Here is a 20,591-nt window from a genome sequence, read left to right on the forward strand (position 1 = left end):
AGAAGAAAAAGTAAGCTCAAATCTTCACCATGTCGGCCTAGAACTGACTTCCTAAACAAGACCCCTAAAGTGCAAGAAGTAAAATCAAGGATCAATTAATGGGATGGATTAAAATTAAAAAGCTTCTTCTCAGCAAAGGAAACAATCAATCATGTGAGGAGAGAGCCTACGGAATGTGAGAAAATCTTTACCTCATGCACCTCGGATAAGCATTAATCTCTAGGATACATAAAAAACTTAACACCAAAAAAACCCCCCACAAAAACCCCCAAATAAACCAATCAATAAATGGGCTAAGAAACTGAACAGACATTTCACAGAAGAAGAAATACAATCAATCAACAAATATATAAAAAAGTGTTCAATATCTCTAGCAATTAGAGAAATATAAATCAAAACTACTCTAAGATTTCATCTCACTCTAGTCAGAATGGAAATCATCAAGAATACAGGCAACAATAAATGTTGGTGAGGATGTGGGGAAAAGGGTACACTCACACATTGCTGGTGGAAAGCAGTATGGAGATTCCTTAGAAAACTTGGAATGGAACCACAATTTGAACCAGGTATCCCTCTCCTCAGTTTATACACAAAGGACTTAAAATCAGCATACTACAGGGACACAGCCACATCAATGTTTATAGCAGCACAATTCACAATAACTAAACTATGGAACCAACCTAGGTGTCCTTCAATAGATGAATGAATAAATAAAATTTGGGATATATATATATATATATATATATATATATATATATATATATATATTCAATGGAATATTACTCAGCTTTAAAGAATGGAAATAATTCTGGCTTTAGTCAGTAAATGGATAGAATTGGAGAATATCATGCTAACTGAAATAAGGCAATCCCCCAAAACCAAAAGCTAAGGTTTTCTCTAATATGTCGATGCTAATTTACAATAAGCGGCGTGGGGCACTAGAGAAGAATAGGTAGAGGGAAGTGAAGGGAGGGAAGGGGATGTGGGAATAAGAAGGATAGTAGAATGAAACAGACATTATTGCTTTATGTATATATGTCATATATATCTATATATATGTCATATAAATAACCAATATGATTCTATAACATGTACACTCAGAAAAATAAAAACTTATATTCCATTTATGAATGATATATCATAGTGCATAAATGGATTCTACTGTCATGTATAAGTAATTTAAACAAATTTTTAAAAGTTAAAAAAATCTATATGCTAACAATGCATAAGTGGATATGACCAGGATGGACCTCTCCCTAATAATAGAAACTCCATTGCCCACTTACCCTGTTCACTCGATGTCTTACACACCTTTTCAATCTTGAAATATACAAAACTGGACTTGATTTATCTTCTCTCACTCTATCTGCATTAGATCCTACTTCCCACGCTGGTTGTTGGCCATCTCCTTCTGCAAGTTGCTCATGTTACTACTTTGATGGGATCCTTGAGCGCTTCTTTCCATCATACCCCATTTTTGGGGGTACCAGGGATTGAACTCAGGGGCACTCGACCACTAAGCCATATCCCCAGCCCTATTTTGTATTTCATTTAGAGACAGGGTCTCACTGAGTTGCTTAGCACCTCATTTTTTCTGAGGCTGTTTTTGAATTTGGAATACTCCTGCCTCAGCCTCCTGAGCTATTAGGGTTATAGGTGTGCGCCACTGAACCCAGCCATATCCCATTTTTTGATAGTCAACAAATCCACTTGTCTCTCCCCTCCAAACATACCCAGCACCCAGCACTTTCTCACTACTTCCTATGTTGGTCCAGCCATCTTTTACCATTGTTATTGTGTTTGCCTCCAAATCCTTTGGCTCTTGCTTCAACATGAGAGCTAGATCACATCACTTAAGCCAGATCACATCACTCCGTTCCTTGAACCCTTCTCTCCAATCACTTCCCATATCAATTACAGTCACAATCTAAGTCTTTGCACTTGTTCTCCAAGTTCTTCATCATATGGCTCCCATTAACTTTTGGATCTCATTTCCTACTCTCTCTCTCCAGTCGTAGGTTTTATGTGGCTGATCCTTTTGTTGGAAATGTTCTTTCCCCAGATATTTTTATGACTCACTCTCTCTGTTCCTTCAAGTTTTTATAGACGGTCATCTTATCTAAGATGGGTCCCCTAACACTATGTTTAAAACTGTGCTATCCCCCAACTTCATTTCTCTGGTCTTTTTTTTCTGTACTACTTCACACTTTCTTAACATGGCATAATTTACTTGTCTATAAACTGTTTCACCCATTATGATATAAACTCTTTTGCTAATTGATGTGTTTCATGAATCTATAATAGTATCCTGGACAACATAGGTACCCAATTAATATTTATTAAATGAATGAGTGAACAAGTGACTACATCTCTGTGTTTTTTAAGATAATTTTGTATATGATGTTATGGAGACTTAGTAATTATGAATGCAAATTGATTCCTACCTACTGTGGTTTTATTTTCAGTGATTATTGCATCTTCTGGAAGGCTCCTGCCAGATATCTAGAAAATTCATTTTCTGATAAATCATATGAAAATAAAGTTTGGGTAATTTCTACATTCTGTGTTTACAGAGGAACAATCTATGGCTCAACTTAGAGTCTTACAAATTGTTACAGATTGTCCAGGTTATTTGTTTTATCATGTTTTCATGCTTATGGAAAATATCCTCTGCAATACTGGCTATCTTTCCAGAAGCACAGAGGGAAAAAGCCAGGCACAAATACAAAGACTGCTCAATTAAACCTAATGTGCGTCGCTGAAGCCTGATCTCAATCGTTTTCCTCAGCAACACTCTTACTGGCAAATAAAGATGTTTGCATAGCTTGGCGGCTGCGCAGACTGAGCATAACAATAGATCTTCAGAAAACTGAGAAATGACAGATCTGAAGAGCAACATACTGAGGAGAAATTAAAGTAGAACAAAATATTGGCATCTCAACGAGGAAGCATAAAAATAAGTAAATAAATGTTGCATTAGGGAGATTGGATGCCATATTTCTATGGAATTAAAATATGTGTTTGCAGTATAATTTTCTCTTCTGTGAGCTCTTATTTGGTATTCCAATACATGAGTATAATCAGGCAGAAAATTGATTTTCCTCTCTTCCTCCCTCCCTCCCTCCCTCCCTCCCTCCCTCCCTCCCTTCCTTCCTTCCTTCTAGAATAAGTTTTACATGCTCAAGAATCTAATATTACTTGCTATTTACCATCCATTGAATACGGGATTTATGGATGATGGAGTCTTAGATTGGCCTCAGTCTCCAGATTTTACATGCAGTGCACACTATATAAAAATTGCCAGGAGTAAGCTGTAACTTATACATCCTATCCTATGGTGGGGACGGTCAGCTGTCGGCTTAAATTAATACACAGGCACACACACACACATCCAACTCAAAGAGAAAAACTGCAAATGTCCTAACTGATGTCTTGTTTAAAGAGTTCAAAGTAAAAGTAGACAAAGGGAAAGCAGGAGTTACTCTAGTCTGTGCCTCAAAAAACAATGTGAATATCACAACAGGACACCACAAATCTACGGGGTGTGCTCCAATGTGTACATGTGGATGCAGTGGTCTAGCTTGTAACTCAGGTGTTGAGCATGTGAAATTAGTATTTTAAAAAGCTTAAAAATTGTTTTAAAAATTTAAAAATCAATGAACGAATAAGTAAACAAGTGAGAGAAACATAAACATTTCTTAGAGAAGAACTCCAAATAATAACTGTGGAAGGAACAAGGGAGATTAGAAGCCATTAGCATTTATCAGTAATGGCTACCAGAGTCGATTGAGAGGGAATGAGGTTTTCTCCTTTGAGGAGATGAAGCTGGTCAGTCACTCTGGCAGGGTTTGTCCAGAGCTGTGCTAACAAACCAGCTCTTCAGAAAAAAAAAAAAGTTCTGAATTACAGCATTTGCCAATTATTTGCCAATTTCCATGCTGTCTATTTTCCTACCGCAGCCAATTCCAGCTATTGACGTGATGTTCCTGAACACTGAGGTGGGGAAAGGTGCCCAGAGTCAACTCCTCTGAGAAACTCTGAGCTGCTGAGCCCTCGGAGGCTGCCTTGGGCACATCCGGGAGGTGCTACCATGCACAATCACGTGCCTGATTTGCACAACAGGAATCTAAAACTAAAGCTGCAAGGTCAAGAGTAATTGGGCTACACATAAATAAGAGTCTGGGAAAAGACCTAAAAATGTCTTCCTTTCTTACTCTTTGGGCTGAACTATCATCCTTCCAAAATTCATGCCTACCTGGAAACTCAGAATGTGACTTATTGGGAAAAAGGGTCTCTGCCAATGTGATTAGTTAAGGGGAGGTCATACTGGACCAGGGTGTACTAGTAATCCAATGACAGGAGTTTTATAAGAATACCATGTGAAGATACAGGAGACAGTGATTCAAGGCCCGGTGATGAGGGAGGCTGAGGACAGGGTCAGGCACCTGCAAACCAAGGGACTCCAGTAGTTACTGGGAAGTATCCAAAAGCTTGGGGGAGCAAGGAAGGATTCTCTCTCAGAGTCACCTGCAAACACCTTGACTTTAGACATCTGCCTCTCAAACTGTATGATAACATAGGGCCACATAGTTTGTAACAATATGCTAAGGTAGCCACAGGAAGCACACACACTTTCCCCTTCTTTTATGTGCATCTTAGAAAAGGGCACCTAAGTAAATTAGCCAAGTTGGAATATCATTATGACAATGATTTCAAAAAGATTTTCTGGTGACTTTGGCATACATTCACCAAAATGAAAAATCACTGTGAACCGAACCTCACCCTGTCATCAGACTCCTGGGTTCTGGGACTGCCGAGGGAATCACATCAGTTTATTCATAATCTCCCCCATGCAGCAGAGCTACTTGTTTATGTCAGGAATAAAACAATTCCACGTGAATTTCCTATCGTGTGCTGTTCGCCTGTTTCACGACTTCAGAGGGAATACATTTCACTCATTTTCACCTCAGATGTCTGACCTAAATAACACTAATTTTTTTTAAAAAATGTGAAGATTTGGTGGGCAGAAGATGGTGAAGTAGATCTGGACAGCAACCCTTGACCTCTCCTCAGCCCAGAAAGAAACCAGAGAAAGAACAGCTGACCAGAGAAGTGGGTGACGAGTAACTGAAACTCAACGTCGGACAGTTTGAAACTTGGAGGGACTTGGAGTTTGGTTACCAGAGCAGAGAATAAGGACACAAACCTCTTACCCAGAACCCAGAGCAGGGTGGGGCTGGAGGAGGAATAACGAAGAGATAAAATCACAGAACTGGGCAGCAGAGACAGTGGAAGGGATCAAGCAGTTTAACCCAAGTGGTGGACTGAAGGCTGGGCGGGGCATGGCAGCCATTTTGTAGAGTCCACAGCTGGCCATCCTCCCTAGAAGAAATTAAATCAACTCAGCTTCTCTGGCCTTGACATAGCAATAAATAAAACCACAGGGAATACCTCTGAAGTGGGCTGTCCCAGTAAATCATCTAGAAGGAAGTTGTAGAGGAATGGTTTCCAGGTGAAAGTTACTGAAACGCCCTCCCTCTTGCTGAGCTGACCTGAGAGCTCATCACTGGAGGGAGCGCCAACCCAGCCCAGCAGGCAAAGACAGGCCACCTGACATCCTATGCCCTTCACGGGCACAAGTACAATCTTGATGAGCTGAACCAGTCAGGGTGGAGGCTTCTGTACCCCAGACAGCCTTCAGAAAGCCTGCACCCACAAGCCCCACAGTTTCAGAACACTGCCAAATGCTTAGATAGCACTACTCCAAAGAAGTCCTGGGAGGGGAGAAGATGCCTACGATTCACAACCACGGGCAGTGGGAGGTCAGTGGAAGATGGGCCAACGGACTCTCTTGTCCAGTCACAGGAGTGGTACCCCATGATCTATATCAGTCAGGGTGGAGGCATCTGCCCCACAGATCCCCTGCAAAGAGCTTGCAATCACAGGTCTCATGCTTATACTCACCACGTTCTGTGCTGCTTTGAAGAAAGCCCTGTGGAGAGAAGCAGGCACCCAGTGTCTCACAGCCATCATATGGTGCCCTGGAGCCCTGCATCCTTTGCCACTGAACCCAACAGAAACAGCCAGCACGGCTGGGCTGACAAACAAGAACCAGCTGGTAAGAAATCCAAGCTACTAAAGAAATGTCTCCTGCTCCCCAGCACCTCTAAGAGGATCCACAGCTGTAAGTCCCAGAATTGCCAGTGCCCTCAGTTGTCATTCAGGCTCATGGAACCACAGAAGTTCCTGAGTATAACCCCACACAGCTGTCAGAGAACCTCACACATACACAACACTATAACCCACAAAGGGGCTTACAGAGTAGCACCCAACCGACACCAGCCACTGCCTGATGTGACTAGATACCAGCTCACAGACATGTGACCTGTGCCCTGCACCCAACACCACATCAAACAGACTATAATGTCTCTATCTTAGACCGCCGCACCCTCCACACTGTGAAAAATACACAGGGTAACCCACGTAACCCACACTAGATTTAACAGTGCTGCATACAGGAGGCTTTTCTTCTGGAAGAGACACAAGACTGTACCCCCTATCAGGAAGTAGCTTGGCTCCTAAGTCATAGACAACTAGAAAGCTAGTAGGTACCTAAACACAACAAAGATTGCAGGGGGCCTCCTAGAATTGTTTTAGAGGTGAACTGGCGTGATCACTACTTCTACACACAGGGAAACAGAGAGGGGGAAACAAGGGGTGCTGGAAGTTTTTAAAAGATCACAGATCCCAAGGAAATTCAAACCAGGAAGACTCAATAAAATTTTCTTCATCTCAGCATGAATTATAAGTAGCTTCAATGTCAATTTTGACTATATATATTTATTTTAAATCTAGAGATGTTCCCCTGCTATTCAAAATTGCTCCCTCAGCCCATTTGATTATATTTCTTCTAGCATTTTAAAGCACTAACTAGAATCATTCTATCTCCTAGCTCAGGTTCACGCTTGTTCCTCTTAGTTCCTCTTTTCCCTCTCATATTACCTGCTCCTGCCTTTAGTACCCCCCCCCCATCTTTTTCTTCTTTTTACCTTGGTTTAGATTATTTTTTTCTATATTTTTTTCTCTTTATTTTTTTCTTTGTCCAGTTTCTTTTCTTCTATCCTTTTAGCCCCCATATAATGTCATAGTAATTTTACTATCTTTGATAACTAAGTTTTCAGCCTAGTCCAGACCGGTAATACAATTTTAAACCTGGATTAGAGAAACTGTGGAGAGCATTTTCAACAGGTTTGTCTCCCCTAAGACGTATCAATATGCGGCTTTGCTCTGAAATGATTGTATTTAGTAGGGGTTAGTGTTTTCTCTCAAAGTGGTGCTGATACTGGGAACAGTAGAGGATATATGTTGAGTAGGGTATCAGTACCTGAATATTTACCCAGCCTGGGTCATTTAAGAGAAAGAATTTGGGTCTGGGGCTGTGGCTCAGCAGTAGCTCACTTGCCTGGCGTGAGTGAGGCATTGGGTTCGAGTCTCAGCACCGCATATAAATAAATGAAATGAGCGTCTATCAACAACAACAACAAAGGATTTCACTGAATAATTCCTTGCATAAAAGTAAAAACAATAATCATCTCAGCAGATGGCTAGACATAGAAAACAACATAAAAAACAAGGGAAGAAACCATCCCAAACAGCCCACAACACTTCAACAACAGATCCCATTGACACCACAGTGGAGGAAATGTCAGAGAAAGAATTTAGAAAGTTCATAGTTAAAATGTTCAGTGAGCTAAAAGATGTGAGGAATGAACTTATAAAATATAGGAAGTGAAAGATCATTTCAATAAAGAGAGATTTTGAAGAAGAATCAAACAGAAATCCTGAAAATGAAAGATTCAATAATTCCAATTAAAAATCCAGGTGAAAACATCACCAGTCGATTAGAACACTTTGAAGGTAGATTCTAGGCCTTGAAGACAAAGTATATAATATTGAAAGTAAAGCAAAAATAAAGAAAACATGTTAAAAGACCATGACCAGAATATTCAAGCAATCTGGGATAACATTAAGAGACCAAATATAAGAATCATTGGCATAGACAAAAGCTATGAAACACAAACTAAAGGAATGAAGAACATTTTGAATGACATACTATCAGAAAACTCTCCAAACCTTATTATAGAAACTCAAATATAAGAGGCCTTTAGAACCCCAAACAGGCCATAATATATATATATATATTTTATAGATGACAGTGGAATGCATTGCAATTATTATTACACATATAGAGCACAATTTTTTCATATCTCTGGTTGCATACAAAGTATATTCACACCAATTCGTGTCTTCATACCTGGACATAATAATGATCATCACATTCCACCATTATTAATAACCCCATGCCCCTCCCTTCCCCTCCAACCCCTCTACTCTACCTAGAGTTCATCTATTCTTCCCATATTCCCGCTCCCTATCCCTTTATGAATCAGCCTCCTTATATCAAAGAAAACATTTGGCATTTGGTTTTTTGGGATTGGCTAAGTGAAGACACATTATAATTAAAATGCTTAATATACAGAATAAGAATAGGATTTTAAAAGCCATAGAGAAAAATAGCAATTCACCTTTAGAGGTAAACCAAATAAGATTTCAACTGATGTCTTAGTCCAGACCCTGAAAACCAGAAAGACTTGGAATAATATATACCAAGCACTAAAAGAAAATGTTTACCATTCAAGATTTTACCTCCAGAAAAATTATTCTTTGGAATTAAAGATAAGATGAAAACCTTTCATGATAAGCAGAAAGTAAAATAATTCATAATTACTAAGCCTTCATAATACATGAATTAATAAAATACTTCATGTAAAAGAAATTAAAAATAAAAATCAGAGTCAGTGTAGGGATGAATCCCACTAGAATAATAGTAAATTAAAAGAGAATAAAATCTGGTAGGGTGCAGTGGTGGACACCTGTAGTCCCAGCAGCTCGGGAGGCTGAGATAGGAGGATCATGAGTTCAAAGCCAGCCTCAGCAAAAGTGAGGTTCTAAGCAACTCAGTGAGACCCTATTTCTAAATAAAATACAAAATAGGGCTGAGGAGATAGCTCATTGGTTGAATGCCCCTGAATTCAATACCTGATACCAAAAACAAACAAACGAACAAACAAACAAAAAAAGAGAATAAAATTTGAAATAAACGTTAGAAATAAATCAAAATGGCCCAAGTGCAGTGGCGCACGCCTATAATTCCAGCAGCTCAGGAGGCTGAGGAAGGAGGTTCATGATTTCAAAGCCAGCCTCAGCAATGACGAGGTGCTAACCAACTCAGTGAGACCTTGACTCTAAATACAATACAAAATAGGGCTGGGGATGTGGCCCAGTGATTGAGTAACCCTGGGTTTAATCCCCCATGAAAGTGTGGGAAAAGATTTACAATGCAACTGGAGACTGAACACAAGCAGGGGTAGCCATTCTAATGTCAGAAAAAGTAGACTTCAAGCCAAAATTCATCAAAGGAGACTAAGAAGGTGACTTCATTCTGGCTAATGGAATCATCCAGCAATAAGATATAACGATTGGAAATAGTTATACCCCAAACATTTGTACACCTACATACATAAAACAAATCCTTCTCAATATAAAGAATCAAATAGACCACATTACAATAATACTGGGTGATTTCCACATACGGTCTCACCATTAAATAGGTCATTAATATATCATTCATATGTATGAATGATAGATCAATTGTACATAAACTAGGTTATTCATTCATACATAGACTATGGGTCATACATACATAAACCATGAGCTAGGTCATTCATACATAAACAGTCTTCAGAACTAAAAAATACTATTAATTAGATTGATTGAACAGATATCTGTAGACTATTTTATTTGTCAATAATCAAATTCACTTTATTCTTAACAGCACATGGAACTTTTTCTAAAATAGATCACATTTTAGAGAACAAAGCAAGTAGTAACAAATTAAAAAAGAATTCCTTGCTATATTGAAATATATTCCTTTTTATAATGAAATAAAATCAGAAATCAAAAACAAGATAAAAAAAAACATTTTAACACCTGGAGTTTAAATAATACACTTTTTTTTTTTAAAAAAAAATGAGGATTGGATCATAAAAGAAATTAGGGAAGAAAGAAAGAAATTCACAGAAACACACACACACACACATACACACAACATATCAAACTCTCTGTTACCATATCAAGGCAGTTCTAAGAGGAAAGTTTGTAGCATTAAGTTCTTACATTTAAAAAACAGAAAGATCCCAAATAATTAATCCATTATTACACCTTAAGACCCTAGATAAAGAAGAACAAACTTGTTCCCAAATCAGTAGAAGACAGGAAATAATTAGTATCAGAGTCTTAATAAATAAAATTCAGAATAAAAGAATACAAATGATCAATGCAGCAGAGTTGGTTCTTTGAAAAGGTTAAGACTGGTTAACCCTTAGCCAAACTAACCAAAAGTAAGAGAGATGATACAAATAAACAAAATTAGGGATGAAAAAGGAGATATCACCACAGACATTTTTGAAATTCAGAGTATCATTAGAAAGAACTTTGAAAATTTATACTTCAATAAACTGGAAAATTGAGAAAATGTTGACAAATATCTAGACATATATGCCCTACTCAAATTTAACCATGAGGATATAGAAAAGTTAAATGGACCAATATAAAACAATGAGATTAAAGCAGCAAATTAAAAGCCTTCCAACAAAGAAATGCTCAGGACCATATAGATTGTCAGTATATTTACACAAGACCTTTAAAGAACAACTGATGCCAATCCTCCTCAAATCATTCCATGAAATGCCAAGGTCATTCTGTGCTGCCTGTATCACCCTGATACCAAACCCAAGCAAAAATAAATCAAGGAAAGAAAACTTCCGACCAATATCCATAATGAACATAGATGCAAAATTCCTTAATAAAATATTGGAAAATGACATTCAAAAACACATTAAGAAGATAGTATACCATGAGCAAATGGGTTTCATCCCAGGGATGGAAGTTTGGTTTAACATACAAAAGTCCATAAATGTAATTCACCATATAAATAGAATTAAGGACAAGAATCACATGATTAACTCAATCGACGCAGAAAATGTGTCTGACAAAATCTGGCACCCTTTCATGTTAAAAGTGCTGGAGAAACTAGGGATAGAAGGAACTTAATCTCAATATTTTATAAACTCAATTCCAACATCATACTGCATGGAGAAAAACTGAAAACATTTCCCGTAACATTAGGAATAAGACGAGAATGTTCACTCTCACCATTCCTAATCAATATGGTTCTTGAAACTCTAGCTAGAAAAATCAGGCAAGAAAAGGAAATTAAAGGGATACAAATAGGAAAATAACAAGTAAAACTACTTCTGTTTGTGATAACATGATCCTGTGTCTAGAAGACTGCACCCCAAAAAACAGAACAAAACAAAACAAAACTCTACCAGAAGACTTCTAGAGCTGATCAACAAATTCAGCAAAGTAGCAGGATACAAGTTCAGCATAGATAAATCAATAGCATTCTTACACTCCAATAATGAATCTGTTGAGATTGAAACCAGGAAAACTATCCCATTTATAATAACCAAATAAAATCTAATAAAATACTTGGGAATGAATCTAACCAAGGAGGTGAAAGACCTCTACCATAAAAATTGTAGAACAATGAGAAAAGAAATTGAAGAAAATGTTAGAAGATGTTAAGAATCCCCATGTTCTTGAATAGGCAGAATTAATATTGTCAAAATAGCTATTCTGCCAAATGCAATATACAAATGTAATGCGATCTCTAACAAAAGCCAATGACATTTTTGAAAGAATTAGCAAAAAATAGTCCTAAAATTCACTTGAAGAATAAAAGAACCAGAATAGCCAAAGCAATCTTGAGCAACAAGAGTGTATGGGAGGTACCACAAAACCAGATCTCAAATTATACTACTGAGCTACAGTAGCAAAAGAGCAGCGTTGTTATTAATATGAAAACAGACAAGAAGACCAATGGAATAGACCCAGAGAAAAATCCACATAGATGCAGTCGTCTGATATTCATCAACGGTACCAAAAGCATATGTTGGAGAAAAGATAGCCTTTTGAACAAATAGTAGTTGAGGGATAAGTGCAGGGAGTACTGCATATGTGGCACACGTTAAGGGTGTCTGAGTTGCAGGCAACTCCCCTCGTGCTAGGCGCATGTGCAGCAGGTAGCTTACCCCATAGGCACAGTCCTGGGCATGAGGCCATGTGTTGTAGTCCCTGTGCTTGCTCCATGGCCCACTCCTCGATTGATCATTGCAAGGACAGTTAGCAGAAACTGCATTGGTGGCTGCCTGTAATCTGCTTAGCTACTGCCTGAGTGTATATACATGGTAACTGTGCAATAAAATCAGACCTGCTTCCTGCTTGGTCTCCGGAGGTCATGATTAGTTACTCTGTAACCACACTCTCCTCTACCCTGTTCTGTAGACCTCCTCACTGGATGAGAGAGAGCCCACGCAGGTAGTGTGAAAACTGAAAATCCCTATAAAGAATGAAACTATTTCCCTATCTTTTACCCTGTGCAAAAGTCAACTCACAGTGGATCAAAGACCTAAGAATTAGCCCAGAAACTTTCCAACTGCTAGAAGAAGACTTAGGCTTAACATCTTGAACATATTGGCGCAGGTACCAACTTTTGTAAAAAGATCCTTAAAGCTCAAGAAATAAAACAAATAATAAATAAGTGGAATGGCATCCAATTAAAAATCTTCTGCACAGCAAAAGAAATTATTTGGCATGTAAAGAGAGAGCCTATGGAATGGGAGATCTTTGCCAGCTACTCCTCCAACAAGGGATTAATATCCAGAATATATAAAGAACTCAAAAAGCTTATCACTAGAAAGACAAATAGCCCAATTAATAAATGGTAAAAGAACTAAACAGACACTTATCAAAAAATTTCAAATGTACAATAAATATATGAAAGTATATTCAACATCCCTAGACATCAGGAAAATGCAAATGGAAACTACATTGAGATTTTATCTCATTCTAGTCAGAATGGAAATCACCAAAAATACAAATAATTAAATGCCTGCTGATGAACTGACCTCCAAAAAGTGAAAGCAAAGATTTTATTTCCTGTTATCCTAGCTACTTGGGAAGCTGAGGCAGAAGTATCAAGTTCCAGGCCAGCCTCAGCAACTTAAGAAGACTCGGGAAGTCACCATTTTGGATTCTTAGTCTTCCCTCTGAAGATATTGCAAGAAACTTAATGAAACGGACAGTGTGTGCCAAGTCTATATTTGAACTATGGGGTCATGGAAGATCTCCTGAGGAGCTGTATAGTTCTCTTAAAAATTACCCTGTGGAGAAGGTGGTTCCATTTCTGCATTCAGACTCTATGTATAAAATAAAGATTCACACATTTAATAAAACATTGACATAAGAAGAAAAAGTCAAATGAATAGATGCACTTGAATTTCTGCCCTTTGAAGGAAAAGTGAACTTAAAGAAACCACAACATATATTCTCTATATTGGACCCTAATTGCATCCCTGAGAATCCATATAATATTTATTTTGGTAGATGGATTGCAGATGGACAGAGAGAGCTAATTGAGTTATACAGTGTCAAAAAGAGACACTTTATTGAAAATACAAGCATGGATGCTGGTTTATCATTCAACATGGCAAACCATGGAAAAGTAAAAGAAAATGATATTGTCTTTGATCCATTTGTTGGAACAGGTGGCCTCCTGATAGCATCTGCTCATTTTGGTGCATATGTACATGGGACAGACATAGACTATAATACAGTTCATGGCTTGGGAAAGGCTAGTCGGAAAAACCAGAAATGGAGAGGACCAGATGAAAATATCAGAGCCAATCTTCGTCAGTATGGTTTAGAGAAGTATTACCTTGATGTACTGGTTTCAGATGCATCTAAACCTTCCTGGAGGAAGGGCACATATTTTGATGCCATTATCACTGACCCTCCATATGGTAACAGAGAATCTACAAGAAGAACAGGTTCACAGAAAGAAATACCAAGGGGGATAGAGAAGTGTCCAGAAAGCCATGTTCCTGTTTCCTTGAGTTATCACTTGAGTGATATGTTTTTTGACCTGTTGAACTTTGCAGCTGAGACCCTCGTATTAGGTGGAAGACTAGTCTATTGGTTACCAGTGTATACACCAGAGTACACTGAAGAGATGGTACCCTGGCACCCTTGCCTGAAACTCATCAGCAACTATGAGCAGAAACTTTCTAGTCACACATCAAGGTGCTTGATCACAATGGAAAAGGTGAAGAAATTCGAGAACCGGGACCAGTATTCACATCTGCTAAGTGATCATTTTCTGCCATATCAAGGTCATAATTCCTTCCGTGAGAAATATTTCAGTGGAGTAACAAAAAGAATTATCAAGGAAGAAAAATCCAACCAGGAATGAAAATTAAGATTCTGACAATGAAGAAAGATTAAATATTTGACAGAAAAGACATCTGGAAGTGAACTTTCGTGTACAATCCAGAAAACATGTATTGTTTTAAGGTGGGTATTATTATTATTATTTTGTATAAAAATGCTTTGAAGTAAATCAAGCAGTTTAAAAATTGTCTTTGTATTTTAGACTATTCTGTTTTATGAGGTCTTTTGAACCTTATTTGACTTGTATTTGTACTTTCAAGTACTAATGAAGATTGACTCAACAGTTATAGTTTTTTACAGTTAATTTACAAAGAAAATTAATATTGTTGAATTTTTTAAACATATTTGCCAGATATGTTATAGGCAATTAATAGTGCTTAAGATTTATTCATTTGGAAAATCGGTTTAGTTTGGTTTTTAATTGTAATTGATTTACATTGCTACCAATAAACTGTATTGATAATTTCTAAAAAAAAAAACAACAAATAATTAAATGCTGGCAAGAATGTGGGAGGAAAACATATACTCATACATTGTTTGCAGGATTATGTATTAGTATAACCACTTTGGAAAGCAATATAGAGATTCCTCAAAAGACTAGGAATGGAACCACCATAAGACCCTGCTATCCCACTCTTGGTATTTATTCAAAAGAACTTAAATCTGCGTACAATAGTGATACAGGATCATCAGTGTTTATAGCAGCACAATTCACAATAGTCATGTTATGGAACTAGCCCAAGTGCCTACCAACAGAAGACTAGATGAACAACACACACACACACACACACACACAGACACACACAATGGAGGTTTAGCCAGAAAGAATAATGAAATTATGTCATTTGCTGGCAAATGGATAGACCTGGAGAACATCAAGCTAAGTCAAATAAACTATATTCAGAAAGTCAAGGGTCAAAAGTCTTCTTTCATATGCGGAAGCTAGACCAAGAATCTAGACCAAAATAAGGAAAAAGCAGGTGTGTGTGTGGGGGGGAAGGGGGATCCTATGAAAACAGAAGGGAGATCAGTGGAGCAGAGGAAGGGTATTGAGGAGGAGAGAGGAGGGAGCAGGGAAGAGGGTCAGGAAAGGGAGGAACGATGGATTAAAATTAAACAAATCATGCTATGTACACGCATGAATATACCACAGTGAGTTTTACCATTTTGTATGACTATAAGGCACTAATTAAAAAGGAATCAAACTATAAATAAACCAAAGGAAGATCAGGAGAGTAGAGGAAAGGGAAACAGGGGGAGGGAGAAGAGGAGGCAACAAAGGAAGTACTAGGGACTGAAGTGGAGCAAATTATATTCCATACATGTATCATTATGTCAAAATTATGCTTTGTTATGTTTAACCATAAAGCAATAACAAAAGCATAAAAAATAAAAATATCTAAAGATTGAAGGAAACTTTCTAAAGGTCTAATTTTTCCTTTACCATTGCTTCCAGGTACTTGGAATTATCTTATGTTCATAGAAATGAGGAGTAAATCCTGGTATGAAATGATACAGGAGTGACAACTGGTGATGTGGTTATGCCCCTAGAATCCAACCCTGCCCAAGGGTGTAAAATGTGTCCACACACACATTACATATATATATAAGCTCCAGGTGTACACAGGAGCATGTTCCCAGCCATGTCCCAGATCACTGATTCTTGTCATGCTGTTTCTTTTTTTTTTTAAGAGAGAGAGAGAAGAGAGAGAGAGAGAGAGAGAGAGAGAGAGAGAGAGAGAGAGAGAGAGAGAGAGAATTTTTTAATATTTATTTTTCAGTTTCAGTGGACACAACATCTTTATTTTATTTTTATGTGGTGCCGAGGATCGAACCCAGCGCCCCACACATGCCGGGTTGAGCGCGTTACCACTTGAGCCACATCCCCAGCCCATGCTGTTTCTTTATGAAGCATCTTGCGGATATTCCATGTCTGGCAGTGTCAAGCCAAAGGTCTTTCCAACACCCTTGTAGTCCAGCTCCACTTCGTCCCCAGTGTGTTCTCCAGCTCCTCACCCAGCTAGAAGTCTGAATCTGCCTGGCTAATCCTGCCTTGGAGCTGCCCACTGCTTTGCTCTTGCTCATGGGCTGCTGCTTGCTTTCTGGAGCACTATTGGGATCCATCCCAATCTCTAGCTCTCCACCTGACTTTTTGTATATGATTTATTTATTTATTATATAATTATTAAAATATATATACCTATTTATATTCTGCATGATAGGTATCTCTTCCTCTCCTGTGATCTCTCTCCGTTCCCAGTTTCCTCTCTGAGTGTGTGTACACTCTTTCTATACTACAAGTCAGCCTATGGGATTCTCTGACAGCTCTGGATGTCTTAGAGATGTAGAAGACAGCTATTTGCCCAATGTGACATAGTTCAGAGTCAGACTCCTTATTTTAAAAATGTGCCACACGTGTGATGCTTTAATGTAAGGAGACAAAAAATGTAATAATTTCACTATCTGCACTCCTTATGAGAAACTATGTAAAAGCACATGACTGTGTGCTGTGAGATATATATGTTGTGTGTGTGTGGTGTGTGTGTGTGTGTGTGTGTGTGTGTGTGTGTGTGATTATCATGTCTCTAATTAGGAACTGCAGCTTTTCAAAGACAAGCACTCTGTGTCACCCTTCTTTATGCTTCACACAGATATTGGTGTGGAGGAAAAGTGAAAATTGTAAGGTACCTTGGACATCATTCAGTTCAGGTGCAGACAAAGTCAAACAGCACCAGACAATTAAAGGTACCTCGATGCTGTGTAGATGGTTTGAGATAGAGCAGGCTGAGAAACTGGGTCACTGGATTCCCATGCATTTGCTTTTCTATGATTTTAAACTTTTATACCTCTGCTTTGTTATAGAGATATAAGTGACAGATGTCCAATAGTTATTATGAGCCATCTACGTTAGGCTATTTTATCTATGTGATTTTAACCACAAACCCTGGTCTGTTGGCTGCTGATGTACAATACAAATACCTGGATGAATTATCTGCTTTCTTACTTATAACCTTTCTTCCTGGACATTTTCTACCAAGGCTAAAAGAATGTTCTTTTAGGAATGATATTTTGCAAAACATAAGCAAAGTGGTGGTCACAATCTTGAATTGAGTCATTTCTCTTCCCGAGGAGACAGACCAAACCAAGTTAAAAGGAAAATCTGCACTTTGCTGCACCCCTCCCCCCGCAAAGCCATCTATTGTATAGGACACATAAATAAAAATCCTGGTGAAAAATTCTCCCACACTGCCAGTGGGAAGGATGGCACATCCTCAGCCTAGAGTTCCTGTTGAGGTTCTTATATTCCAGAATAATAACAAAAAGTCTTTGTTTGTGTTCAGTTCTGCAGCTGCGTATTGTATTCAGTGCTGCCTGGGGGCTTTGTTATTCTCCACAACAAAGCTGACTTTGCCTTCCTTGTCAACAGGCTGTCACACCTGCATCATCTACAGTCCCCTAATGCCTCTACCAGATATTTCCTGTTTTCCATTTTTGCCTCATTCTCTTTTATTTTACTGTAGTCAATGCAGTTTTCCATCTTTAATGCTGTGTGTGTGTGCGCGCACGCGTGTTTGCAGAGGTGGGAAAGGAACCCCAGGCCTGGTGCCTGCTAAGCAGGACTTCTACCACTGAGTCAACGCCAGTCCCCTTTGGTCCCATTGTTTGAGGAGTCCTATATTCAAAGGTATTGTTCCTCTTTGTCAAGGAATATATGTAATCTGGAATGCCAGGAACACTCATCTCTTCTAGGTATAAAAATATGGGAATGCAGATACAACATAAAAATAACCATCCATTCAGATTAAAATAATGCACATGAAGGTCCAAAAATGTTTGTGCTTGAAATATCTAAATAGGAAGTGGAAAATATTTCACCTTTTAATTTTTCAATTGGATAATTGAGGTTGCAAGTGCTCAGTCAATGTCTAGTGTGTGAGAGTTCCTAGATGACTTTGGTTTCTGCTTCAGGAGAAGACATTAATGTCCACCAGTTGCTCAGACGAGAAGGTTGGGGTCATTTTGGGACCCTCACAGTCAGTTACTTCTTTAGCATCCTCTGCTCCTTTCTAACTCATTGTCCATGTTCTACCTTTGTGGAGTCCCTACTCATTAAAATAAACTTGTATCATCTCCAACCTGTCCAAATCCAAACCATTTTCTTAAAATTAAGATTTGATTTTATCAATCCATTTCTTACAACAATCTGGTAAAATTCCTTTTTTTTTTTAAGCAGGACTGATGTAAACATTTAAGTCTCCCATCTCAGCTTTGAATTTAGCAGCATCTTAAACTTATTTTCCTTAGAATCTGTTCAATATTTATTTAATGGGGACAATGGGAAGCTGTTGCTGTTTTTAACTAAGGTTACCACCTCTTATGTATAGAGAAACAAAATAAGCATCTTATGTAGAATTGCTTCTAATTTTGCAGTATTCTTAGGGTCCACACATTGTGTGCCACCTTTCCTTAGTTTCTTCTTTCTTGAAGCCAGCTACATTACTGGTGCAGCCTACAGTTGCACTGAACAAGCAGAAAAGAGCTTCATTAAAATGTTGCCACAATATGTGCCTGCACCGGCAGAGCTGATCAGCAGAGGTTTCGTCACACATTTTCCCATTCAAGGACCTCGTCTACCTCATGAGCCATAGGACCAAAACATGCTTCCTCGATTTTATAAAGTGGTAAAATGGTGGAGTCCTGAATTAATGGACAGCCTATGTTTAGCATTTTTCAAATATTGGTGCCTCAAAGAGTTGGCCCTTTGGTCTCCTTTGGTCTTCCCTAAGCCTGCAAGATAAGCTAACAGTTCTTGAGAAGCACATCCTCCATGACCAGCCTACACACACCTCTCTAGCTCCATTTCTCTCTATTCTTCATGTCTTGTGTGTCCCTGCCAAATGGAACACTGTCAAAAAGAACCAGTGTTTCTACCCTTGTCCTCTTCCCACTGGGTGACATGTTCCTTTCTCTGATTTATCTTGGATGAATCCTAGTCATGTTTTACCCACTTGGGAGGTTTTACCTGCCTGGAAACAGGTCGTTCACTCCAGCCATGTAACTAAGGGATGATGAATGGTTCCATCACATCCCAAGGTCTGGAAAGAGCTACCTATATAACCAATAAGGAAGGGGGGAGCACCCAGGACCATTGCTGCAGCTAAGATAGGGTTTGAAAAACTGGCCACACTCTTTTCCTACCCCCAGATCTTCCTCTGTCTTCCACTGGGGGACACTATCAGATGCTTGGGGGACACTATGTGTACAGACCACGCAGCCGAGCTTCTGAGGATCAGACAGGGTGAATAAGGATATAAAACATATCTGGAGGGGTACACATCATCCACTGTGCTTCAGATCAAATATGATATCCTAAACACTTGTTCTGTTTCCTTAAATTATGGAAATGCTCACTGTGCTCCTTCCATCCTGCATCCTGTAAAAATGTATTATACAATTGTTTCATTGTTTGTCCCTGGCCATTCATACATGTGTTCTTTGTCTCATTGACTTGAGGGGTTTTTGATTTAGTGTGTTGGCAGGGACAGACAACCACAAGATGACGGCTACCGCAGGTTTGGGTAATCAGGAGGAGTCAGGTATTTGAAGAACTCAGTGGAGGAGTAGGAGAAACTGTCATCAGAGAGTGGAAATTTGATTAAGTTATTAAAGGGAAGAAATTCTTTTCTCTAAATAACAAAGTTTGTAAAAACTCTAAGAGCTGTTACGAAAATATTATAATATTTTGTACATATTATTATTTTATGTATAAAATTACTTTGGAGATCATGTGTGTTATATTTATAAACCTCATTATTCATATTGAAAACTCAAGCAAAATACTTGCTTTTTAATTTTTTTTTTTTTAAATTCTGTGCTCCTATGTGTTCCTTACAAATAGTTTCTCTTTCGTTCCTTCTGGTTTGAATCTGGGATAGTTAGCTTTGCGGCTCCTTTATGGTATATACACATCATTTTCATGTGATGAAATTCATTATGATTCATTAAATTTGCTCATAAAAAGAGCTTGATATCCCCTGAGGCAAGTTCATTAAGAGAATCTCTTTGGTTCAATTATGAATCATTTTTCCCTATATCCAAAGGCAGCTCCCAAGAGTTACCATGGGCGAGGGGCCTCACAAGACAGATTCAGGAATCCAGCAGCCAAAAACTTTGGGCCT

The 20,591-nt window shown here is 38.4% G+C and overlaps 1 protein-coding gene across 1 annotated transcript; it reads left to right on the forward strand.

Annotated features, from left to right (window-relative positions):
• Positions 1–13,204: 13,204 nt before the first annotated feature.
• LOC124091416 (tRNA (guanine(10)-N2)-methyltransferase homolog) lies at positions 13,205–14,519 on the forward strand. Its single transcript, XM_046442439.2, is given in 1 exon segment — positions 13,205–14,519. A coding segment is annotated over 1 exon segment (1,179 nt). The 5' UTR covers positions 13,205–13,255; the 3' UTR covers positions 14,435–14,519.
• The last annotated feature ends 6,072 nt before the right edge of the window (positions 14,520–20,591 follow it).

This window comes from Marmota monax, unplaced genomic scaffold (genome assembly GCF_021218885.2).
Source record: "Marmota monax isolate L192 unplaced genomic scaffold, Marmota_monax_Labrador192_F-V1.1 WCK01_AAM20220418_F8-fsc00273, whole genome shotgun sequence".
Taxonomy (NCBI): domain Eukaryota; kingdom Metazoa; phylum Chordata; class Mammalia; order Rodentia; family Sciuridae; genus Marmota; species Marmota monax.